Source organism: Mustela nivalis (assembly GCF_964662115.1).
Source record: "Mustela nivalis genome assembly, chromosome: X".
Classification (NCBI taxonomy): domain Eukaryota; kingdom Metazoa; phylum Chordata; class Mammalia; order Carnivora; family Mustelidae; genus Mustela; species Mustela nivalis.
In genome coordinates this window covers 37,216,137-37,242,635 of record NC_139040.1, presented here as the reverse complement: position 1 = coordinate 37,242,635, position 26,499 = coordinate 37,216,137, and the positions used below count along the sequence as shown (strand labels likewise).

The window sequence follows — 26,499 nt, the reverse complement described above, 5'->3', positions numbered from 1 at the left end:
AGATAGAGGGAAGCAGGCTCCCTGCTGAGCAGAGAGCCCGATGCGGGACTCGATCCCAGGACCCCGGGATCATGACCTGAGCCGAAGGCAGTGGCTTAACCCACTGAGCCACCCTGGCACCCCGGCATGATGCTCTTTTAAGAGAGGATGGATTCTGTGGCTTGGATATGGAAGGTACCAGGATATGGCTCTTCAGGGAAGAACCACTCAAAACAGCCAAAATGAGTGAAAAGAAAGTGGCTCAGATTCATAGAGGTAGAGAACAGTGCTCCAGGTACACACACAACACAACAGGCAGATGCTCATAGAACAGCACCCGAACTGCCTGCTGTGTTGTGTGTTTATTCCCTGTAGAGGCATATCCTGGTACCTTCCATATCCAAGCCACAGAATTCATCCTCTCTTACTCAGCTTTGAGCAAAACCCATATATTTTTAGAGACTGTTCTGGGTGTACTGTCTTGCTACAAACTTCAAAAAAAAGCTACCTGTCTCAATCACCTTGATCACACATACTCAGCCCCATAATATGAACCAGGCTGTGTCACCAGTTCATAATTAATTAATTAATTAAGGTATTATTGACATATAGTGTTAATTTAGGTATATAATACAGTGATGCAACAATTATATATATTATAAAGTGTTCACTGGGGTAAGTGTAGTTACCATCTGTCACCACACAAAGTTATTACACTACTATTGATGATAGCCCCTGTGCTGTACTTTTCGTCCCTGTGACTTTATTATTTTATAACTGCAAGTCTGTACCTCTTGATCTCCTTCACCCATAGTGCCTATCCCCCTACTCTCCTCCAGTCTGGCAATCGCCAGTTTATTCTCTGCATTTATGAGTCTGTTTCTGATTTTGTTTTTTGGTTTGTTTTTTGGATTCTACGTGTAAGTGCATATGGTATTTGTCTTTTTCTGACTGACTTATTTCACTTAGCATAATACTCTCTAGGTCCATCTGAGTTGTTGCAAGTGGCACAATATCATCCTTTTTGATGGCCGAGTAATATTCCATCATCTTTCCAGACTGTAGCTTTTCTATTGTCACTTTGTGTTCTCTGCCCAGTTACTACATAGGGTTATTTCTCCTCTTGTTCGTCTGCACAAACCATCCGTTTATAGAGCATTAATCCTTTATCAACTTTGCAGGAAGTGTTTGCCCCAGATTGTATTCTAACTTGTTGATGTTGCTTTTGATACACCCTTGATGCTTTTATTGGACAAACTGCTTGGTTTCCAAGCTGCCTTCAGACTGTGGTAATTTCTTCTGGTGCTTTTATGCCTGAAACTTTTCCCCTTCAAAGATCAGGTAGACAATCTGGTTTTCTTTTTTCTTTGTTTGGGCTTTTTTGTTTTGTTTTGTTTTTCATTTATTTTTAGAAAAAGCAAGAGAGAGCAGGGGGAGAGGCAGAGGGAGAGGGAGAGAGAGAATTTTTAGTAAACTCCATGCTGAGTGTGGAGCCGACATGGTGTTCAATCTCACAGTCCTGAGTTCATGACCTGAGCCAAAATCAGGAGTTGGACACTTAACTGACTGAGCCACCCAGGTGCCCCAACGTTTTGGTTTTTAAATTGTTTTTTAAAAAATACTTAGCTGTCAGTTCATCTAAAATTTATTTTGTGCCTAGTATGAGGTAGGGATATACTTTGTATTTTTTTCCTCAAATTGTCATTTTTTTGGAGCACTGTTTAATGAATAAGCATTCCCTGTGATTATTGCCGTTGTGTACTTAAATTCTTATGTATGCTAGGATTTATTTTGGGGGCTTGTTGTACTATTCCATTGATTTCTCTTTTGGGTCCTCACCAGTTTCATACTCTCATCTTTGCAACAGCTAGCAGCCCTGATTTCTCTTTGCCATTGTTCATAGCCTGTTACTTTACCCACACTTTTTTCTTAGCTAGTCTGAACCACTTTTTCCTTCCAAATGAACTTAGAATTTTTTTTTGTCAGATTCTCCTTCAAATTCTATTAATTTTGACAGAAATGACTTTTACCTAAAATGCCATTAACATCACTATAATACAGAGTCTGTACGTATAGGAAAAGATGTGGTAAATTTCTTAATGTATCCAGCTCTTTTGTGTTAAGGGTGAGTGCGTATGTGTGTATCCCATGTGTTTCTCATCAGGGTCATTCATGGACAATTTGTAGTTTATGGTATATTTATTATTTATTATATTTTCAAAGTAGTTATTACTGGTACACAGGACAGATTTTGATTTTACGTGTTCGTTTTATCTTTGGCCACCATGCTTAACTATTTTAATAGTTTTTCAGTTGCTTCACTTGGATTATTTTGGAAATTAATGGTGTCAACACCCATATGGTAATCTTAGCTCCTTATAAAGAGTGAAACTCCTCCCCATCCCACACTCCTGTTTCTAGCCTGATTGTATTGGCTAGAAGTTCTAGGACAGTATTAAATAATAGTGATACTGGCAGGAATTGCTGCCCTGTTTCTGATTTTAATGAAAATGGTTCTAGTATTTCACTGTTGATTCTGATGAAGGTTGTTGGTTTAGTTTAGATGTCCTTTATAATGTTAAAGAATTTTCTTATTCTTAAATTACCAAGTTTGTTTTTTTTTTAATCAGGATTGGTTGTCAAATTAACTAATTTAGCTAATGGTTTTTAAGAGTAAGTTGAGAGGTTCATTTGAGTTTTCTCCTTTGACCTCCCCATTTGGTATGTTAAATAAATAGATTTCCTAATAACAACCTTTGTTGGATTTCTAAGGTCAGCTTTCCTTTCCCTCTGCATGTCTGCGAGAGATTCAGGATTGGATCCTGTACTGCGAATTTGATTGATTTTGCTCTTTGCCATCTTGAATGTGATACTTACTTCTGCTGCTACAGTATTAATTTCTTTCAAATTCTTTCTTGCTTTGCTACCCTCTTTCTCCCCAGTTTGGTGTCTTTCCTTCTCAGTACTTTTTTAAAAGTCGTCTCTGTACCCAACGTGGGGCTCAAGCTCACAACCCCAAGAATTAGGAGTCGCGTGCATCACAGACTGAGACAGCCAGGCACCCCTCCCCCATATGCTTTATTCTGATGGCATAATCGACCCGTTTCAGCAAGTCCATGTTTTCTCAGATTCTACGGAGGATGCCATTTTGTAAAATATTTCTTCCGGTTTTGTAAAATACTTCTTCCGGTTCAGACACTAAATTTACTTTTGTGCTTCCTCAAAATAAAAATAATGGGTACTTCTGCTGCTAGAGGCTCTCCTAGGAACCATATTGGTTTTTTGGGTATGTTTATACATAATAAAAGGAGGATTTATTTATTATTTGTTCAAGGTAGGGTCTCTGGATTGCCTTTGAGTATTCTCATGTTCTCTTTGGTATTGGCCAGAAGCCCTTCGCAGCTCCTCATCTTGGTGAAAGGTAGACAGACATCCATGGCTTCTTAGCCTGTTTGCCAGCTTCATCTAGTGGGTTCTTGCCAGACCTGGGCAGAATCACTTGCCCTACCACTAGGTTCTCTGATACTCTGAGCAGTTACGGTAGACGAGAAACTACAACCTCCCACACGCACTGCCACCTGAGTTCTACTTGGGCAGACTTCCACTTCCAGGACACAGTATGCCGGCCCCAAAGCCATCACTTCTGGCGTTTTGGATTTGAGGGAGTAGGAGTCAGTCTCCAGATGCATGTAGAGCAGTCTGATTTCCTTTGCAAGCAGTAGTCCTGGAGTGGAGACATGAGTGGAGACATGACTGCCCAGCGTGCTCGTTGCGGGATTTCTACACCAAGAGGCCGACAATGGCAGGAAGGATTCAGTGTCTTCTGACTTTTTTCAGGTTTCCGCTGCACGTTGGCCACATTTTTTTTTTTTTCTCATTTCAGCATTAGCCTTATTCATAGTGGAGATTTCTTCCAGAGTCTTGTAATAGGATGACCATCAGTCTAAGTTTGCAGTGATTTAAGGTCTTTTAATTGTTTTTTTTTTTAACTTTTTCTGTCTTTTCATAGGAATTTTAGTAGAAAGCTGGGAGGGGCTCTGTTATTGGATGTTAGCCAAGTTCTACTTTAAAGTAGAAATTCAGTGTATATTTTGGTTTAGAGCAGAGGTCAGCAATCTTTTTCTGTAAAGGGCCAGATAGTAAACTTTCCGAATGTTGTGGGCCATGTGATCTGTTTTACCCATGTAAGTTTTTTTGTACCTTGAAAGCACCATAGATAGTACCTAAGTGAATGGGCTTGGCTATGTTCCAATAAAACTTAATTTATAAATACAGGACAACCCGATGAAAAGGTTCTGGAGCTGGATGATGGTGATGGTTGTATAGCAGTGTGAATGGTTAATGCCACAGAACTGTCGACTTAAAGAAAGTTATGATGGTAAATTTTGTGATATGTCTATTTTACCACCCCCCCCCCCAAAACCCAGAACATAACAGGGCGACTATATCTTGCTGACCCTGAGTTTGGAGCAATTAAATCTAGTACATGGAAAGAGAGGGAGGGAGGGAGGAAGAAATTAAATGTATTCAGCAGGACAGAGTGACACTGTTGAGGAATACCTCAGTGAGAGTGGGGCCAGGTTCCGGAAAACTGCAGTTCATTGTGGTGACATCAGCCCTTGGTCTTTAGAGATAGAGAGACACAGAGTTTGTAGTCACACTCTTTGGCATAAGGATCAGATCAAGGATTTTTCTCTTCCCGAGGCAACTGAACAGCCAGTCAGCCCTTCCTTCTAGGTGACTGGTGATGCTTCCTGTAGCTAATGGGGTCTCTTCCTGGGGCTATAGAATTCTAGCTTTTTTGTTATTAACTATAGCAGACTCACTGGATAAAAAAGAGGAGCCATAGGTCAGTCAGCTGATTCTGCACCTCCTTGCCAAGATTCCTGAGCCATCAGGATTCACCTGTCAACTGGAGACCTGGGCCCTGGGCACCGGGAACAATGCCATTCTGGGGACCCCACACCGCTTTTCTCTGAGTGGTGTGGACAGGAGGCTCCTGCTTTCCGGCTCCAGCCTCAGCCTCATGAGCTTAGCTTGGCCAAGACCTTGAACGAGCCCCAAGCAGGTCTCTGGTGCGTTTAATGCTGTTCTTGGAACAGAGTTAGCAAATGGAGGTCCCCCTCCCAGAACGCGGTGGTTTGGACTTTCCTGGTCTCTGCTGGGTCTGTTATCCTGGCTGAAGAAGGGTGTTATCACCACGTGGTCCCCTTTCCAGTCTCCATGGATCCCAGCACCGCAGAGCGCTCTGAGTGCAGTCAGCTTCTTAGTTTTCAGCTTACTCGCTGGCATCCTGGCTGCTGGTGTTTTTTGTTTTTGTTTTTGTTTTTTTGAAGAGGATGAAATTCTTGGTTTCACCAGGGACTGGGGGCCTCTTAGGGAAGCCAGCCTTTTGGAACTCTCTTCTGTCTGAGCTGGGGTATTTCGAAGGACCAAATGAAGGGAGAGGGAGTGGCTGTTAAGATTTCCCTGGCTTTGGGTTGTGATCAGACAGTTCAGCTGCCTTGTGAGCACCCACGACTTAACGAGCCTCATTGTCGGAGTGTGTGCCGCAAGGGTAGGGGGCCCTCAGGGAGTGAGTCACTGAGCCGGGCCCACTGAATGGCAGGGCACTCTTCCCCCGCCCTGCCCCATAAGAAAAGTGCATAGCAGAGAAGCTAGTGCACATCTTCTGCCTCGGGAAGGGTACCGTGGCCCTTCCCCCCGGAGCAAGCGGAAACCCTTCACTCGGCTCATTTTCTTGTCCACATGGAGAGGAGTGGATCTGTGATGCAAGTGGGATTATGTGGTCATGAGTGTCTGCTGACTCAGTCTGGCAAGGGTTTTGAAGGAGATGAGATGAAATTTCATCTGTGCTGCAGAGAGCAGGGGGCGCGTTGCTGGCTGGAGAGAGGACCGTAGGCCGGGTGTGGAGCCAAGGTAGGTGGGGGAAGCATGGGGTGAGGGCAGCCTGCCATGCGATCCTGGCGTTGTAAGATCGATGCCCTGTTGGCCTTTGGGCCACGTGATACTACGAGAGTTCGGTAGCCCTGCGACCTTTTCTTTGTCTAGATCCCGCTTATTGTACTTTCCAGTTTTTAAACAGCAGGACTTGGGGCAGAGAGCCTTCCTCTTGCTGGGACCGTCCTGAGTTCAGGAGGGGAGGGGCGGCTCAGGTTGGACCTCCTGTGCCTTAAAGTCTTGGAATGGCTTGACCATCGCAGCACCCCCTTTTCTAGTACACAGGACAATCATCAGCTGCCCTAGGACCCCCCAAAAGAGCAGCCTTTTGGCACCCTCACCTGGGAGGTAGCTGCTTTGGGGCTTAGCTTTGGCCTCACTGCACAGGGTGCTTGCGAGAATGCTTCTCTGGCGCCTGCTTTCCTAGGAGCCATTAACTATCAGCTTGCTGCCTTGCATCCATACATCTTCTTTCTTAGTGCTTAGAACAGGGAAGATGCTTTCAGGTTGTCCGCGGGCCTCCTCTCCTTTCCGTACACCCGAGAAGCTGCCTGCCTTCCCACGTGTACGTATTCAGTTTCGTTCTCTCTTGGGAGCTTTGGCTGCTCCAGTCCTGGCCCATATTTTCTGACTGAGTATTCTCAGAGCCCCAACCAGATCCTCTCCAGGAAATCTCTCTGAAGGTTTCTGGAGCCAGCACTGCTTTTCTCATTTCCTTTCCTTTTCCCTTTTTCCTTCCTCTCGGGCTGCTTGGCTTTAAACATGTGCTTGGATGTAGATCATCTCCCAGTAAAAGGAGTGCTGGGGACGCAGGTAACTTTTCTCGTCCAGCAAAGCGTGGGAAGCACGTGGATTGATCATTTGGGCCCTCTTTCTTACTTTGCCAGCCTGCCCAGTCCTTACAGAAGCTAAGTGGCGTATCTATGATGCTATGTTTCAGGCGAAAGCAATTCCAGAAAAGAAAAAAAAAAGCAGTGCAGCATAATAGATGAGGTTTGGGCAAGATCTGTAGGTGCTATGTGGTGGGTAATGAAGAGATAAAACTATTTTGTTTTTATAAAGGCCATCCATGATCACTGGAAGAAAGACATCAAACGTTACAGAAAGCAGTCTTGTGGAAAATGAAAGTACCCAATAATTTGTCTGGTAATAAATATGTGGGAATAATGTCTTCCCAAGCTTCTGTGTGTACATACCCATTTTTTATTTTATTTTATTTTATTTTAAGATTTTACTTATTTATTTGAGACACAGAAAGCAGGAGAGAGAGAGAGAGAGAAAGAGAACATGCAGGGAAGAGAGAGAAGCAGGCTCCCCACTGAACAAGGAGCCTGATACAGGGCTTGATCCCAGGACCCTGGGATCATGACCTGAGCTGAAGGCTGATGCTTAACCAAATGAGCCACTCAGGCACCCCCATACCCATTTCTTAAAAACAGAATATGGGATTTTTCTAGGCATCTGCAAAGATACGATTTGTAATCTCTCCAAAGTTAATATACTTGTTTCCCAGGTCATTAAGTATTCTACTGCACATGATTTCTTTGTTGTTAATTTAAACTCAGTTAATTAACATAGAATGTATTATTATTTTCAGAGCTGAAGTGTAGTGATTCTTCAGTTGTATAGCACACCCAAGTGCTCATTCCAGGTGCCCTTCTTAAGGCACATGATTTCTGATGACAGCATAATATTTGATAGTTGATCATTCGGATCAACAGAATATGATCTATTTAAACAGTGCCCTGTTATTTGGCATGGGGTTCAATGATCAGATACTATTTTAAAGGAACCTTACATGGTGTTGTGCAAGTAGATGGCTTAGGTTATCTAGTGTGGTTTGGCTACTTTACTTAAGACTTCTGAGCAAGGCTGACAGTCATCAGCCTCCATTTCCTCGTTGGTAAGAGAATGCTATGAATAGCAACTGCTTCCTTGAGTGGTGGTAACAATTAAATGAGCTGCTCCATGTTCATTTCTTAGCATGGATCCTAACAGACTAATCAGTGAATGTTAAAAAATACATAGCCTGAGTTTTGTCTCGATGCTTCGCCGTCTTGCGTACTTACCTGCTGTTAGAATTAGGGTCCCAGGAAATGAAAGCTGTTTTCATTCAAAAAAAGCCGAATTTCAGAATGCAGACTGCTTTCAGATAAGTAGCCTGTATTACTAGTCCAGTGCCTTGCACACTGGGGCTTTGGCCGTCTGGACTTCACAGGAAAAGAAGGTTCTGTGACGTTGGCAGTTGGTGCCCCATTTGGTGGAGAGCAAGCAGGTGGGAATCCGCGGGTTACAATCAGTCCTGTATTCTATCTTTAATAGTCTCTCAAGTCTTCTATCTTTGTGCTCCAGGCAAAGCCAGTCAGACCTTCTTGTTAAACTTGTTTGTATTTCTTTTCTTGTTTTTTTTTTTTTTTTCTTTCCTGGCTCTTATCCTGAACAAATGTCAAACATGCAGAAAAGGGAGCAAGGCAACACACCAAACACTTGTATGATTGCTACCTAAGTTCAGCGATTTTTGTCCTGGTTTCTGATACGTGAGTTAAAAAATGTGAGGTCCTGACTACATTTCCTGCTGTCTGACAGGACTGTCCTGCAGAGCTCACAGGGCGGGCAGGACGCACACGCTCGGGGCGCCTGAATGGCTCCGTTGGTTGAGCTTCTGCCTTCGGCTCCTGTCATGATCTCAGGGTCCTGGGATTGGGTCCCGAGTCAGTCTGCCTGCTCGGCGGGGAGCCTGCTTCTCCCTCTTACACTCCCCCTGCTTCTAATCTGTCTTTCTCTGTCAAGTGGATAAATAAAATCTTTACCAAAAAAAAAAAAAAGGTGAATGCTCTCAGGCCAGGGGCTGATGGAAGAGATAATGTCAGAGTAGAACTAGGACCCTGGGCTCTGGGATAGTGGCAAGAGATCTATTGTTTGTATAATACAAATTGTGGAAAAAAAAAATCTCAACATAGCTTCTGGCTGAAGGGAAAGAACGTAGACCCAGGTGTCCATCAACACACAAGCTGTGTGGAGTGAAAAATGTAATTTGCAGAAAGATAGAAAGTACATCAGGAAGCAACAATGTATGGGGTTTGTGGATAAATACAAATGTAATAAATCGATACAATCATAGAAAGGAATCCCACTATTTCCGAATAAAAGTTTCCTCTGGTTAGGGGGTGGGGGGGATGGATAGCATTCAGGAGGGGTCCACAGAGTTTCAGCTGAATCTGTAATGTTTAAATTGTCTAAAGCAGGATGGTGGGCACAGAGGTTCTTACTCTTTATACTTTTCTGTATGTAAGAAAATTTTTATGTAAAGAAGTAGAGGGAAGAAACATAGTTTAAAAGGCTTCTTAGAATCTCGGGATATTTATTTTGTGGTTGTTGAGACCGGAGGAGTTTCAGTGTTTTCTTTTTCACCTATATTTTTGAATTTAATTATCATACTATAAAATTGACTTTTTGGCATACAGTTCTAAGAGTGGCTTCCAGTTCTTTGCTGTTGTAAATAATGCTATGATGGGGGTGTACAAATGTTCCTTTGTGACCCTGCTTTCATTTCTTTTGGGTATATACCCAGAAGTGGAATTGCTCAATCATACGGTAATTTCATTTTTAATTTTTCGAAGAACTGCCAAACTGTTTTACACAGCTGCTGTACCATTTTATGTTCCCACCAAGAGTGTACAAGAGTGCCAGTTTCTCCACATCTTTGCCAATATTTGTTATTTTCTGTGGATTTTTTTTTTTTTTTTTTTTTTGGTCGTAGCCATTCTAATAGTGTCAGATAGTATCTGATTGGGATTTTGTTCTGCATTTCATTTTCTAATGACCTATGTGATTCTTTCTTTGATTCATTGGTTGTTTAAGAGTGTGTTATTTAATTTTCACAAATTGTGAATTTTCCCATTTTACTTCCATTATTGATTTATTTTTTTTTTAAAGATTTTATTTATTTGACACAGAGAGAGAAATCACAAGTAGGCAGAGAGGCAGGCAGAGAGAGAGAGGGGAGGAAGCAGGCTCTCTGCAGAGCAGAGAGCCCGACATGGGGCTCGATCCCAGGACCCTGGGATCATGACCTGAGCTGAAGGCAGAGGCTTTAACCCACTGAGCCACCCAGGTGCTCCCCATTATTGATTTTTAATCTTATCATGTTGTGGTTTGAGCAGATACTTTGTATGATACCTACCGTTTCTAAATTTTTAAAAAATATTTTATTTATTGATTTGAGAGAGAGAGAGAACATGAGTAGGGGGAAGGATAGAGGGAGAAGGAGAAGCACACTCCCCAATGAGCACAGAGCCGGATGTGGGGCTCCATCCTAGGACCCTGAGTTCGTGACCTGAGCTGAAGGCAGATGCTTAACCAACTGAGCCCCCCAGGTACCCTGATACCCACCTTTTAAAATCTGTTCAGAGTTAATTTATGGCCTAATATATGGTCTGTTCCATGGGCACATGAGAGGAATGAATTCTATTGTTGCTGATTAAAGTGTCCTCTATAATGCCTGTTAGATGTAGTTGGTTTATTGTGTTGTTCAGGTCTTTGATTTCCTTGCTTTTCTTTTCTCTGCTGTTCTATTTAGTACTGAGAGTGGAGTATTGAAGTCTCCAGCCATTATGGTAGAGCTATTTCTCCCTTTGAATCTTTGTGTTTTTGCTTTATAGATGCTAATGGTCTGTTATTAAGTATGTAAAAATATGTCTTTCGCAGTATTGAACCTTTTATTAATAAATAATATCCTCTCTTGTAAACTGTTCTAATTTATAGTCTGTTTTGCCTAATATTAGTATAGCTGTCCCTGCTCTTTTTTTTGGTTACCATTTGCATGGAATATCTTTTTCCATCCTTTCTCTTTCAACCTGTTTGTGTCTTTGAATTTAAAGTGAGTCCCTTGTAGACAGCCTAGAATTGAATCGTGTTTTTTATTCAGTCAGCCAGTCTCTGTCCTTTAGTTGGACAGTTTTAATCCATTTACATCTAAAGTAATTACTGATGAGAGACTTCTGTAATTTTGCTAATTGTTTTCCATACGTTGTGTAATTTTTTTGTCCCTCATTTCCTGTATTACTGTCTTCTTTGGTATTTGGTTGATTTCTTAGTAGTCCAACAATTTAATTCCCTTATCATTTCTGTTTGTATATATTCTTTAACTGTTTTCTTTGTGGTTATCATGGGGATTACATTTAACAACCTAAAGTCATCGCATTTTATTTTGAGTTTATATGAGCTTAATTTAAATGACATACAAAAAGCTGCACCTTTATAGTGTCATTCTCAACCCCTTTCAGGTATTGATGGCACAAAACTACATCTTTATGCAATGTGTGTCCCAAAATGTAATTATTTTCAAAGGCATTGATCTGTTAAATTATGCAGAAAAAAATGTGGAGTTACAAACAAAATTTATAATAATAGTTCTTACACACTGTGGTTTTTAAAATGTATTAATCTCTTAAATTATGTAAAAAACAAAATGTCAGAGTTATAAACTGTTGTTAAGATAATACCAGCTTTTATAATTGCCCATATATTTACCTTTACCATGATCTTTCTTTCTTTATATGGCTTCAAGTGATGATCTGGTGTCCTTTTATTTCAACCTACAGGACTCTTTTAGCACATCCCTAAACTGTGGCAATGGCTGATTTGTTCTCCTTTGCTATAGTTTTGTTGTTTAGGGAATATCATCAAAATGGAATCCTGTAATACGTAACTTTTTGAGACTGGCTTTATTCACACAGCTTTAAGATTTATCCAAGTTCTTGTATGTATGATTTGTTCATTCATTTTTGTTGCTGAGTATGTATATACCACATTTTATTGATATGTCTGTACCACAGTTTGACACAGTGTCTGTCACAGAGCAAAATTTTACATTTTGATTAAGTTCAGTTTATCATTTTTTGAATATTTTGTGTTTTGGTGTCATATTTAAGAACTACTTGCCTAAGTAATGGCCATGGAGATTTTCTGCTATGTTTTCTTATAAGTTTTATAATTTTATATTTTCTTTGAAGATTTTTTAAAGATTATATTTATTTATTAGAGAGAGAACATGAGCAAGGGGAGTAGAAGAAAGAGATGGAGAGGGAGAAGCAGACTCCCCCACTGAGCAGGGAGCCCAATGCCTATGTGGGGCTCAATCCTGGGACTTCAGATGACTGAGATACTCCAGGTGACTGAGCCACCTGGAGCTCCTACATTTTCTGTTTAGATTTATGACTTAGCTTTTATGTTATTTGTGAGGTTTATGCTAAATACATTATTTTATATATTCTGTCAAATTACTGTAATACCATTTATTGAAAAAGCTATGGCTTTTCTCCACTGAATTGCTTTTGTACTATTGTGAAAAATCAAATTACTCTATCACTCTGGGTCAGTTTCTGGACTATTCTGTTTCACAGAATGATGTTTTTTCTTGGCCAGTATTATACTACTCTGCTTGCTGTAGCTTTATAGTAAGCCTTAAAATCTGATAATATGATTCATCATTCTTCTCCTTTTACAAAATTATTTTAGATATTCTTCTTTCTTTACCCTTCCATATACATTTTAGAGTAAGTTTATCTGAATGCAAAATATCCTGTACAGATAGTATATTGAATGTACAGAAGTACATTGAATCTACAGATAGTTTTGGTGAGAATTGACATCTTTTCTGTGTTAAGCCTTTCAGTCTTTGAATGTGGTATGTCTATTTATTTAGGTCCTCCATTTCTTTTATAAACTTTTAATATAAACTCTGTATACAGGTTCTATACATATTTTCTTAGACTTAAGTATTTCAGTTTGTGGGGGGAGATATTTTAAATAGTTTAAAGAAACTGGGTTCCAGGGACACATAAGTGGCTCAATCTGTTAAGCATCTGCCTCGTGGTTTCCACTCAGGTCATGATCTTGGAGTCCTGAGATTGATCCCCACAACAGGCTCTCCACTCGTGCAGAATCTGCTAGAGATTATCTGTCTCTCCCTCTCCCTCTCCCTCTGCCCTCCCATTTGCTCACTCTTTCTTTCAAATACATAAATAAAATCTTAAAAAATATTGTTTCAAATTTTGCAGTTATTATGTAGAAATATTATTGATGTTTATGTGTTGGCTTTACAATCCTACAACCTTGCTAAATTCATGCATCAGTTCTAAGAGTTTTTTGGTAGGCCCTGAGATTTTCTACGTATATAATTATGTTCTTTGCAAATAGGGACAGTTTTATTTCTTCTTTTCCCTTTGTTGCCTTATTAATTTTGAGAGTGGACATTCTTGTTCCTGGTGTTAGTGGGGGAAGCATTCAGTTTTTCATCAGTAAATTATGATGTTGGGTGTCGTATTTTTTTTTTAGATGTTCTTTATCAGGTTGAGGAAATTACCTACTATTCCTAATTTGTTGGTATTTATTTTTTATCATAAATAGATGTTGAATTGTGGCAAATGTCTTTTCTGTATCAGTTGATATGACCATGTACTTTGTAGTCTTTACACTGTTAACCTGCTGGAATTTATTAATTGAATTTCGAACATCAAATCAACTTTTCATTACCATAACAAAAAACACTAGGTCACAAAATATTATTCACTTTTTAAAAAATTAGGCTCCATATGTGTGGAACCCAGTGCAGGGCTTGAACTCATGACCCTGAGATCAAGACCTAAGCTGAGATCAAGACCCAGATGCTTAATCAACTGAGCCACCCAGGTGCCTGCAGAATCTTAATCTTTTTATATTGCTGCATTAGATTTGCTAAAATTTTACCAAGTAGTTTTGTTTCTGCATTCATGAGGGATATTCATTTAGGTTTGATTTTCTTTCTTTTTTTTGTACCATATTTGTCTGGTTTGTTGTCTGCATAATAGCCTCATCAGATGAGTTGGGAAATGTTTCCTTCTGCTTTATTTTCTGGACAAGATTGTATAAATATTTGGTATACTTAGTCACGGAAACCATTTGAGTCCGGAGATTTCTTATTCAGAAGTTAACTACAAATTCAGTTTTTTAAAAATTACATATAGTAAATCTAGTTAATATCCATCACTACACAGTTACAATTTTTTTGTGATGGTAACTTCTAAGATCTGCTCTCTTAACAACTTTCAAATATACACTACAGTATTATTAACTGTAGTCACCGTGCTGTACATTACATCCCCATCACTTATTTATTGGATAACTGGAACTTTGTGGCTTTTGACCACCTTTACCCATTTTGCCCACCTTGACTCTCTGCCTCTGCCAACCACCAGTCTGTTCTCTATATCTGTGAGCTCAGTTTTTGTTTTTGTTTTTTATGTTCCACATGAAAGCAAAATTGTATGGCATTTGTCTTTCTCCATCTGACTTATTTCCCTTAGCATAATTTCCTCAGGGGCCATTGGTGTTGCAAATGGCAAGATTTCCTTTTTTTAAATGGCTGAATAAAAGTCTGTTGTATATTTATTCAATTTCTTTAGTTGGATTGTTCAGGTTATCAGTTTCATCTTGGGGGAGTTTTGGTAATTTGTGGTTTTAGAGGAAATGCTCCATTTTATCGAAGTTGTCAAATTTCTGTGCATAGATTCTGAGTTTCTCCTTATTATTTTAATTCCTGGGGGGGGGGGGTGGGGATTCTGCATTGATATCCCTGCTTTCCTTCCTGACATTGCTAAGTCCTGTCTTCTCTCCTTTTGTCCATGTCATTCTTCCTAGAAGTTTATCAATGGTATTGACTTTTTCAAAGGCAAGCTTTCAGTTTCATTGATTTTTCCCTATTGTTTTTGTTTCTACTTTTAATGATTATTGCTCCTATTATTGTTTCATTCCTTCTGCTTGCTTTTGGTTTATCTTGCTCTTGTTCTCTGGATTTTTTATGGCAGAAGCTTGGATTACTGAGCTGAGATGATTCATTTTTTTCCTAATCTCTAAATTTTATGTTATAAGCATCCAACACATTTTGGTAGGTTGTCTTTTTATTTTTGTCCAGTTCAAGGTATTTTTTCCCTTTGAGAATTCCTCTCTATGAACTTGCCCTTCTAGTCACTTAGATAACTTGCCATCTGTTCTGCACTTTTTGGTTCTTGGTGGTAATCAAGTACATTAAGTTGAAATATAAGTCATCTCACGAAGGTTTTTTGTAGCTTCATTTGTTGTTATGAATAGTAATGTGATATTCATTTTCATTGCTTTATTAAGGATAATTGTAGCTGCCATATTTTGAGTGTTTACTATGTCCTAAGCTCTGTGCTGATCAGTTCACATGGTCTCATTAAATTCTCTTAACAAACTTTTCAGCGAGGTACTGTTACTAGCCCCACTTTATGATTGAGGAAACTGAGACATGTATTTTAAGTCACTTGTCCTGAGTCGCTCAACCCCAACGTAGTAGATCTGGAAATTGAGTGTAGGTTTGTTGCCAAACCCTGACTTCTTCACCATTATCCTACATTTCCTTTCATTGTTTCATTTCTTGCCTTGTCAGTAAGATGTTATGTTCTTGAACGCAGAAACTGTCTTCTACTGATCTCCTTTTCTCTACAGCACCTGGAACCATGTTAGACACATAGTAATGGATTGATTTATGTTTGTGGAACTCAATTTAATGGCATGAACCGACCTGAAAGAGAATTAAACCCGTGACATTTGCCATATTGCCGCAATTTCTTACCAACTAAGCTAATTTAGCTCACTCTCCTGCACAAAAACAAAAAAGCTGACAAAATATTTGTGACAATCATAATGGCCAAGGCTTTGAGCTGTCAAGGAGATGTACCAGTATGACTGACTGAACAGGAGTCCATCTCCAGGTTGTGCTGTTTAGTTCTGGTCTTCAGTCTGCCCTTTTGCTCTCTGTGGACCTCCTGTTCATACTTTGAATTGGTTTCACCATTTGACTCTCTCACATGATTGCCTTTTTTCCCCTCCCCGCCCTTTACATCTTGAAGATTTAGGCGAACTTCTTACCATTGGTTTATGAAACACATGTGTGAGTCTTACTATATACCATGTGCTCGTCTAAGCACTTTATACATGTTAACTCCTTAAAACAGTCCTATGAGTTGGGTACTGGTGTTCCCATTGTACAGTTGAGGCAACTCCCACAGGACTTTCTAGTGGCCCATTATCTATTTCCCACACACAATAGAAATCTGAGTGGCAGGCCAGAGGTGGATATAAAGTGAAAACAAAAGACTTTGCCTTTCATATGGCCAGTCACTTGACCTGTTAGGCTGTGCTCAGGGTTTATAGAGGGCAGAGCAGGTATATAATTGAGGGGTAGCTTTGCCCCAAAACGCCCAGGGAGTTCTCTTGCCCTTAGGTGCGACCCTCTCTCTCAATGGGCAGCCCAGAATCTTTTCCTACCTGTCCTACAGTCTGACTCTCTGTCTCTCTCTCTCTCTCATACACACTTACTCATGGAACATGCATAATGTTCATGGCTCAGGTCTTGGATTTAAAGCAGGGTACAGTGGCAAAAGCAGTCTCGAAACTCAGCGATTTGTGGTAAGTCATGTAATCACTCAGTGTTTTGATGTTCTCAGCCGTGAAATTAAAGAAGATGATAATGATTATAATAAAAACTGAAGAATAAATCAGATGATGCATTTGAGTACTTAACCCAGTGACTGGCATGTAGAAATGCTCTCTGTACATGTTTAATCCTTTTGTGATTATTGATGTATAAGACCTTGTTAAGTATTAGGGACAATCCATACTTTGGTATATATAGTAGCTTGTAGAACTGAATTTTGAGGACCCAGCAAAGGCTTGTCTTTATCTGGGAGTTTCTTAGTTGTTTGGAACCTGGAAGTTGGTTTTATCTTCTTTATTTCTGGCCTTTTGTGGGCCCTTGGGATCAACTCCATCATCCTCATGATGATGATTAACTTATGGCGCCCACCTAGCTAATTGGCTTTGTGTATATGCCAGAATTCTTTTAAGGCCAGTGGCAAAGCCTGGACCAGAGTCCAGCTTTATCTGGACTATTAATGTGATGTTTCTCTTTCCTGGGGTGAATGTTTACGCTGTGGTTAAACAAGAATACTTATGTCCAGAGCCTCCCATAGGCAGGCCCAGAGACAGAGTTAGGCCAGGCCTGGAATGGCCACTAATGACCCCTGCTCTAGGCACTTGAGGCTCAAACAAGAGTCTTCAGCAGTCAGTGCCTTGGTCACCCCCCTGAAGGCATATTAGGCCTAGACCAGGGGATGGCTAAGGTGGTAGAGAGACCCCTGAAACCCAAAGGGAGGAGACAGGAGCCTCTCTGACTCTCCACCTGAGGTCACATTTGTGAGGGACATTTGTATCAGGCAGCAAGAGAGATATAAGAGTTCGGGGTCTCAAGTTAGATAAACCTGGGCTTGAATCTTGGCTCTTCTAGCTTATGTGTGACACAAACCAGACCACTTTGCTTCTCTGAACTTGGTTGCTTCATCAACAAATGGGAAAAGTAATTGTACCTGTCTCAGAAGATTGATGTAAAAATTGAACAAGAGAATTTATGTAAAGCAGTTAATTAGATAACTTGCCTAGATGATACTAAGTGCACATTATTGCCATCCTTTTGGCACTGGTAAAAATGAGCAACAGTAATAAACAGACTGTGGGAAAGGAAAACCATCCTTGGGGCTTCTGTGCAGTTCTTGTGGATCTCCTTGTAATGTCTCTCCGTCTTAGGCACACATCTGTGAGCTTTGAGAGAATACCTAGAGTACTTGAGTGTCTTCAAAGGGCACCTGGGTGGCTCAGGAGTTAAGTCTCTGCCTTGGGCTCAGGTCATGATCCCAGGGTCCTGGGATCGAGTCCTGCATCGGGCTCCCAGTAGGGAGTCTGCTTCTCCCTCTCCCTCTGCCCCTACCCCCTTCTTGTGCATGTGTGCTCTCCCCGCCCCAAATAAATCTTAAAAAACAGTATGGACTGCTTTCCCATTCAGGGAGTGTGGAAATCCTGGCATTGCAGTGCTGCTGTGTGTGAGAGAGTGTGTGAGAGTGTGTGTGGGTGCATGAGAGAAAGAGAGCACGCTGACCTATCAAATCTGCTTTTCTTCAGGAGGAAGACTGTGTGTCATTCTTTTCTTCTCCCTCAGTTGTAAAGGACCATTTGCCTTGAACGATGAAAGAAGCTGCTTAAGTCCCTCCTCTGAGCTCTCAGGCAGTTGGTTCCTGGCCTGGTTGTTCTTGAGTTATAAAGGGTTTCTAGCATATGCTTCAACAAGTTTGGTATTAGGAAAGGATTATTACCCGATGTTAGAGACCAGTGGTTTTCTTCTTGTTCTTTCTGCCTCCCCCCTCCCCCCCCCCCATCTTTTTCTTTTTTGTTTTGCTTTTAAGTCATAAAACCCAGTCTGTAAAATCAATCAAAGCAAGCCTGGAAGCCTGCCACTTCTGCCGTCCCCACCTCCTGCAGCAGCCCTGAGGACATTTCTAAGAAAGTCTGGGACCGCAGTTGACAAAGCACTGCAGTCTGCTGGCTGGTTTGACTCGCCTTTTCACGCCTGGGACGCTGTTTGGGTGAAAGGATTGGGCCTGGCTGTGTAAACAAACAGCCGTGTTACACCACACGAAACGGGTATCCCAGGACTGTACTCGAATCATAGGGCCCTCACTTGGTGGGGCCTGTCTTTTCACCTCTTGCCTGAGCTGCGGGGGCTGAAGCTGCTGCTGGCGGCCCACTGGACATTTAGGGAGCACGGAGCTCATTCTGTAATTGAGTGTTGTAGCCCAAGTGCGTTCAGGGAGCATCTGGGGGATTTTTGAGGCAGCGCTCAGAACATTTCATTAGCATGGAATAGGCCGCTTGAAATTGACTCTGTGTGCGCGCCAGCTCTAGAGCCGTTCTCACACGGAGAGTGCACTTGTTTACATGCCCTCCCATATGGCAGGGCATAACGTGGCACATTTTTGCCTGCCTGCCCGTACAGCAGAGTCAGAGTGTGACCTGGACTTTAACGTTTGTTTTTTTTTTTTTCTCTTTTCTCCCCCTCCAGGCTCCAGATGCACATGCTGAATGGAGCACTTCTGGCTCTGGTGTTTCCTGTGGTAAATACCCGGCTGGTGAGTAGCGTCTTGTAAGAATGTACTGCCAACCTACAAACCGGTGGCTTGCTCCCTCCTTCCTTATCCAGGGCTTGCCCTTGGCCTGGGCTCACGTACCCATGTGAGCTTTAAAAAACATGTGTATTTACTATTGTACTCGGACATCGCCCTTCTCAAAGCCTGTCTGCTTTGCCAAGGGCTCTGTTGGGTAAGAATTAGTTTCTTTTCCCATTTAGCCAAACCCACAGGGTGGGCTGGGCCACCCCACACCCAGTGGCTAGCCCGTAGAATCCCGCTGTAGCCAGGGGCTGGGTGTTAAGCATACATAGAGACAAGAGGGAGCTATAGGGCTAGGGTGGCAGGGCCCTGTCCTTAGACTTCTTCATGTGGGACTGTGGAGGGATTAGCCAGCCATGTTAGAAAGCACAGGGAAAGAAATCACCTGCAAAATCCTTCCTACTGCTTTCTACTTTCATGGCTTAAATTTGCCTCATGCATTAAAGATGATAGTTTAAATCTCAAAATGATAATCCTTCCTCTTTGGATAGCATTTTCTAGTTTACAGGGTTTTTTCATATGACAGCTGTGTGAGGAAGGTAAAGGCAAGCATTATGGCCTCTTGTTACAGAGGAAGACACTGATGCTCAGGGAGACACACAAGCTCTAAGTGGCAGAGTTAGGAGTGGAGAGGCCTCTAGGCCCTATTAGCACAGATATACTTTGCTCTCTCCAAAGATGTAGTCACACCCTCCCCACAAATATTCATATATACCCCTATGATTGTTGTATGTTTCTAGGTGGATATTGTACATCAATAGAAATTAAAAGAAGCAGCATTCATCTAAAGCAGTGATTTTGAACCCAGGCTCAAAATTTTGCCTTCAGCTCATGTAGGGGTGCTTCGATCCAAACCAAACCAAACCAAAAGATGAACACAACAATGAAAAACAAAAAGACCTAAAGGACTGACACCCTGGCCCCTCACTTTGAGTGTCTGAGTTCTTAATCTGTGACACAGCCTCAGCATAGTGTTTTTGAAAAGTGTTTCTAATGTGGAGCTGAGGACCACCAATTTTGAGCAATGGCTCTGAAACTTAGTCTGTCCATAGCAGTCACCCGAGGAAATGGCTGAGAAATGAGGTTTGCCAGACCTCATCCCCAGAAGGTCAGATTAAGAGGAAATGGTATGAGACCAGGAAATGAGCACTGATAGTAAGTCCCCAAGTAATGTTGACTGCTGGGGTCCTCGGACCACTCTTGGAGAATCAGCATCCCGTGTGATCATGATCCCAAGTTACTCCAAGTGTGGAATTCCAGTTGAGGTCTGAAGACGAGCATCACATAGGTGCTCCCTGTTAGAAAGGCAGAATTCTCAGCTCCACCTCCAACCTGCTGCATGGGAGTCTGCATTTTAACAGGTGGTTTAGAGGGCCTCCCCCTCTTATTTCCAGAGAGCATCTTTGTGTAGGACACTGTAGGACCTCCTGAGGAGGGTAACACCAGGGTGGGAGAGGGGCAGGTGGGGATCATTTCTGTCATGAGAGGCCAGCACACTCAGCCCAGTGTTCCCCTGTGAGCTGGTACCGGCAGGCACAGGCTGCTAACTTAGCTACCTTTGCTCCACCTTCTGTATTCCCCACAATCTGTGACTTGCCTGACTTCATCTGAGTCTTTCAGCAGAACTCCTGCAGTGGTCCCAGAGCTGTGGGGGAGAGGTACCCTAGAAAGGCGCAAAGCAAACACACTGAAAACAGATTCTTCCCTGGCTCAGGGACGTGGAACAGTGCTGGAGGCGGGGTCTGCTCCCTGCCTGTGGAGCTCCTGGGCTAAGACACCGCGGAGGATCCCGCGCTATCTTATCCCACCTGTCCGTTCACCCTGTCACTGTTTTCTCCGATGAAGAGGTAGGGCAGAGAAAAAGCTGCTCTCCTCCTTCAGTTTCAGCAGTTCTGTCAGATTCTAGGAAGGCGTGGCACACCAGAAAACACCCCCTCTCCATGCCCTGGGCTCATATAGTCAGTGGCCCGGAGTCTGAGAGCTTCCAGCCCACAGCTTTGATCCATCTCTGCCATCATTGGAGGCAGGTGTGGTTCCTCTAAACAGGTCACCTGAGTCTCTCTTCCTGGTGGGACCATCTCCCTAAGGAAAGCCAGATAGTCTTCGCCTTGCAGAACCACTGAGCATCAGCAGACTTGATGATTCCCATCCGGCAAGCTTGAAAATAAAGCCCCCCCACCCCCGCCCCAGGCCAGAGCTCATTCAGACACCTGAAGTCAGAACAGCAGAGGTGAAATTTTCCTTCAGCTGGTATTGTCACACCACAGTGGTCTGTCTGCACTGGGCCAGCTGACACTTTCCGAGCGTTTACCGTGAGTCTGGTAGTGCTCTATGTGGGCTAATGTATTTGATCCTCACAATAAACTTCTGAGGCAAGGCACTGATAATTATCCCCAAGATCAAGGTGCTGGCAGGGTTGGTTTTCTCTGAAGCCTCTCTCCTTCGCTTGTGGATGGCCGCCATCTTGATGCCTTTTCACGTGGTCTTTTCTCTGTGCGTTCAACATCCCTCGTACCTTTCTGTGTGTCCAAATTTTCTCCCTTTATGTGGGTGCCAGTCAGATTGGATTAGGGCCACCTAATGGCCTTCTTTTAACTTAGTCACTTCTTTAAAGGAGGTATTTCCAAATATAGTCACATTCTGAGATTAGGCTTTCAACATACGAATTTTGGTGGGGACATAATTCAGCCCCTAATGGCTTTCTGCTCTGTACAAAAAGCAATGTTTCTCTCTCCTCCCCGCTCGCCCTTCTTTCTCTTTCTCCCTCTCCCCTTCTTCCCCATCTTCTCATGGCAGATTCGCTATTATAGTTGCTGTAACACCTAGTACTTTCTAATTATATATCAAGCTATAGCCAACCAGCTCATCAGGAATGTTCAAGTAACTTTCTTTAACACTGAAACTTCCTTGATGAGCTTGATGAGAGATTCCAATCACTCTGGTAAATAATCTTGTTGCCCTTTTTTCTAAACTGAAGCTGAGAAGAGCTCAGAGTTAGGGCTCTGTTTGCAAGTGTCTTGTCTGCTGGTGTTGGCTTGGTTATTTTAAATGGTTGGGACCTCTCCTGGGCTAGCTCTGGCCAAGGACTTTCTGCTTTGCAACCCCTTCGCTGAGCTCAGATTGACTTAAAATAAGACACAGGAATGGGGATGCCTGGGTGGCTCAGTTGGTTGGACGACTGCCTTCGGCTCAGGTCATGATCCCGGAGTCCCAGGATCGAATCCCACATCGGGCTCCCAGCTCCATGGGGAGTCTGTTTCTCCCTCTGACCTTCTCTGCGCTCATGCTCTCTCTCACTGTCTCTCTCTCTCAAATAAATAAATAAAATCTTTAAAAAAAAAAATAAGACACAGGAAGCAGGCAACTCTTTTTTAAAAAAACGATTTTGTTTATTTATTTGACAGAGAGAGAGATCACAAGTAGGCAGAAAGACAGGCAGAGAGAGAGAGAGGGGAGGAGGCTCCCTGCTGAGCAGAGAGCCCAATGTGGGGCTTGATCCGAGGACCCTGAGATCATGACCTGAGCCCTAGGCAAGGGCTTAACCACTGAGCCACCCAGGTGCTCCAGGCAACTCTTCTTTAAGCCTGATGATCCAATTAGGTAAGAACTTAGCTTTTGACTTCTCTTTGCTCTTTCTTCTTGACTCTTTTTAATCTTCCTTTGTTGTTTTTCTGAGTAGTTATATGGAAGCAAGGAAAAGATAGTAAGCTAGCCTGTACCTCAGTAACACAGTCAAACATATACTCACGTATATAAGGACAGAGAAGGAGGGAGTTCCAAGAAGTTGCCATGGTCAGCTGAAGGATTTGGGGTCATCAGTGCATTTCCATTTGCTGAGCTCTATCCTGTGCCTTACGGGCTCTGGGGTTTGCAGACCAGCTAGAGAATGCCTGGGTTCCAGTTTCTCCTGGCTCTCCATCCTAGCAGCTGACACCTTGGAGGAAGGAACAAGTATTCCAACGGCTCATATTACAAGGAAATGGTCTTTGCTGCTGGGATTCTAGACTAGGTCTGTTTCTCACTTCTGATGAAGTGTCTTAAGGGCAATTTTTATTTTGCTTCTTAGAGAGAAGGAGAGGAAATGCACCGTGGAACTATTGATTATTATATTAGCAGGGAGCTAAAGGCTTGTCTGGAATCATCTTACCTTCTAGAGGGGGGGTCCTTCGATGGATTAATGCCTTGCCTTAGGAGCCAAGGTGGGTGCCTCTAAAATCCAGCTCTCCTGACTCACTTGACTTCAGAGCTCTTTTCCTATTCTATGACTGCAGTTCAGGGCGAGTCTGAAAGCTGGTGAGTCCAGATGCTGGAGATGCTTCTTAGCTTCAGTCCACCTGAAAGAGTTGGGCCGTAGGTTTCTTTGAGAAGCTGAAGGATGCCGTAGAGCCTCTTTCCCAGATAAATGCACAAACACGGTTTTGCAGGTAATTTCAGGAGACTGTCACCTGCTGTTCCTCCACACCCTTACCCCCCACTGCCAACTCCTAGCCCATCCGTGGAGCCCATGTTAAGATCCCCCACCCAAGTTGGCAGTAGTCCATGGCTTGAAGAATAGATGCTGCCTAGTTTATGAGCTCCTTGTTATAGCCATTGGCTTTGCAGCTGGTGTTGAGGCTGGGTTCCTTACCTATTGCCTGTAACTTAACAGAACATGTCTCTTCAAGGCCAAAACACCTTCTGGAAAGTGAAAGCCAAGAGGTGGGAGCTAAGTAGGGTGCCCATGGAACCTGGTTACATATTAGATTTTCAGTTCCATCTCGTACCTTGCAAGGTTGATCTGGTCCTCAGAGTGAGGCACTGGGCAGAAGCTGCATCCCCAGCCCTGTGCCTTTTATCCTCAAATGCCCCCAAGAGTCCCTTCAGAATGCAGAGTGTTCTGAGCAAGGTGGAGTGGAAACTGAAAACAAACTTCCAAAACACCGTATCAGCCCCCTTTCCTGACTGAAGACTGTAGCCCGGGCTCTATTTGCGGTTGCAGCCATCTGTCTTCTACGAGAATAATAAGAAGAAGAATGGTAATGATTCTTTTCATCAAGCTCCTTTCTTCTTCAAGGCCCAAAGCCTTGTGTGTATTATTATCTCATTATCAAAATTGCCCATTATTGTGCATCCCTGTTGATCTCTCATGTTAGTTCGTTTTTCCCCTCCTTTCCCTTCCCTCCTTCCCCTTTTGCCCGGCTACTGTGCTGTTCGATGGTTCTCCTGAATGTCCCTAACTCCAAGACCAAGAGGAAGGGGTTAGTAAAGATTGTTTTCATTACTGGGGCGGCTCCCCAGCTTCCACAGTCATTATCTTAATGTACTCAAGATGCAGCTTTACCACTGGCACACCTCGTCCTCATGTCTGCCTCTTCGCCTTGAGAATCTTACTCTTTGCTAATTGGCACATTGAAATGTGCTAATTGACCTAGAAAAGTTATTTCTGTGACTGACAAATTGAGCTATTTAAAAAACGTATACTTTGGATTTTGGACCTCAACTAGGGACAGAATGTCCCTTTGCTTTCCTGAGAGTACTTAAATGATGAAAAGCTTCGTTTCAGAAGAGGCCTTTGCTTTCTGGACACTCGATGTGGGCAAAACTGTGCCTCAGATGGGGACAAGAGTCCAGTGTTCCTGGGCCAAACTAAACCAAATGCTAGGGACTATTCTAGAATATGTCTAATCCCTGCCTTTATTTCAAGATTAATCTTGGAGCGTCTTCGGTCCTCCGTGAGTCTGTCCCAACCCAGCAGTCCATCCAGACTTCTTTGAGCATGTTTTGGTGTGATGCGTTGTGCTGCGTGCGGCAGGGGATTCAGAGACAGCTAGGGTGTGTTCCAGGCTCACTAGGAACTTGCAGTTTAGTTAGAAAGTTGAGGCTTAAACTATGGCAGCATTACAACTGAAATCATGAAAAGTGTATATCGCAAGGCAGTTCAGGCTTAATTGCTAAATTTACAATCATTCCAAGCTCTGAGATGAGAAGAGGATTAATGTTAGCGTTTCTCAGGCACCTACTGTGTGTCACGTAATTTACATATGTTATCATTTAACTTGCACAAGAGTCCTGTTTTACCTATGACAAAACTGGGGTTCAGAGAGGTTGAATGACTTCCTCAGGGTTACATGACTTCTTTTTCTTTTCTTTTTTTTTTTTTAAAGAGTTTATTTATTTGAGCGAGCGAGAGAGAGAATGTGTGAGAGAGAGAGAGAGAGCATGAGAAGGGGGAGGGTCAGAGGGAGCTGGAGACCCCAGGACCATGACCTGAGCCAAAGGCAGTCGCTTAATCAATTGAGCCACGCAGGTGCCCGAGTTACATGGTTTCTAAAATGCTGCAGCTAAACCCATGCCCCGGGCATGCTCATACACTGCCTCCTGGAGAGACCAGTGGATTAAGCGGTCCGAAAAAGTCTCACTGAGAAATAAAGCTCCAGCTGAGCCTCGAAGGGTGATTAGAATATGCACGCAGTAGCAGAGGAACAAAGTGGTTCGGCTAAGGGAATACCGTGACCATGGCCGTGGCCAGAGCACAGGGCGGGGGGTGGTGAGGGGGAGGTAGGATACCAAGCATTCATCACTGTGCACTCGTCCTGTCCCCTAGAGTCTGAGAAGTAGGATGGAGAATCATAATTCTCGTTGTATGTGGAGACATTGGCACTTATTTGCAGGCTACCAGATGATATCCACAACCCTGCTTCTGTTATGTCTTTTCACCCTTTATCACCACCTTTGGATTCCTGGGCACTTCTTATCTTTTCCACCTCTACTGATAAGAATTCCTTACAGGTGGATGGGACTTCGTAGCCAGAAAAGCTCTTGCACAAATATCTCACCCTAGTGTATTAAGAATATGGATGTCGGGGGTGGGGGTGGGGGATGCCTGCGTGGCTCAGTTGGTTAGGCGTCTGCCCCTGGCTCGGGTCATGATTCCACAGTCCTGGGATCGAGTACCGCATCAGGCTCCTTGCTCAGCGGGGAACCTGCTTCTCTTTCTCCTTCTGCCTGCTGCTCCCCCTGTTTGTGTTCTCTCTCTCTCTCTCTCTGACAATTAAGTAAATTTAAAAATCTTAAAAAAAAAAAAGAATGTGGATGTCAGGAGCAAGGGTAGGGATGCAGGTTCACATCCTGGCTGTGCTACTCCCCTGTGTGTGTATGAGTGCCGTGCTCGTGCCCCTGCCCGTGTGTGTGCACACCTGTGAAAAAGGGAGAGGGGGAGGGAAAGAGGGAGAGAGAGGGAACTTGGCCAAGTTACTTAACTTGTGGACCAAGGTTCTCCCATCTATAAAAGGAAGGTTGATAGTAATGTTTACCTTTTAAAACTATCCCGAGATTGAGTCATTAATATGGGTAAAGCATGTAGGTCAGCACCTGGCAAACTGGAAGCTCTCAATCAGGGTTAGCTGTTAGGTATTAGTCTGGGATCTTCACAGAAATCCTGTGAGGTGGAATTAGTGTAACTGTTTTATAGATTGGGCCCTCCAAAATTACTGGTTTTTTAAAAGATTTTATTCACTTGGGAGAGAGAGACAGAGAGAGCACA

At 42.8% G+C, this 26,499-nt stretch overlaps 1 protein-coding gene across 6 annotated transcripts in view; it reads left to right on the top strand.

The window, feature by feature from the left end:
• Positions 1-26,499, top strand: part of TMEM164 (transmembrane protein 164) — a 158,495-nt gene that overhangs the window by 74,535 nt on the left and 57,461 nt on the right. For all 6 annotated transcript variants that reach the window (XM_082717344.1, XM_082717343.1, XM_082717339.1 and 3 more), the window contains one exon: positions 18,872-18,938. In XM_082717344.1, coding sequence (XP_082573470.1) covers positions 18,879-18,938 — 60 coding nt within the window. In that variant the 5' untranslated portion in view covers positions 18,872-18,878. The remainder of the gene's footprint in view (positions 1-18,871; positions 18,939-26,499) is intronic.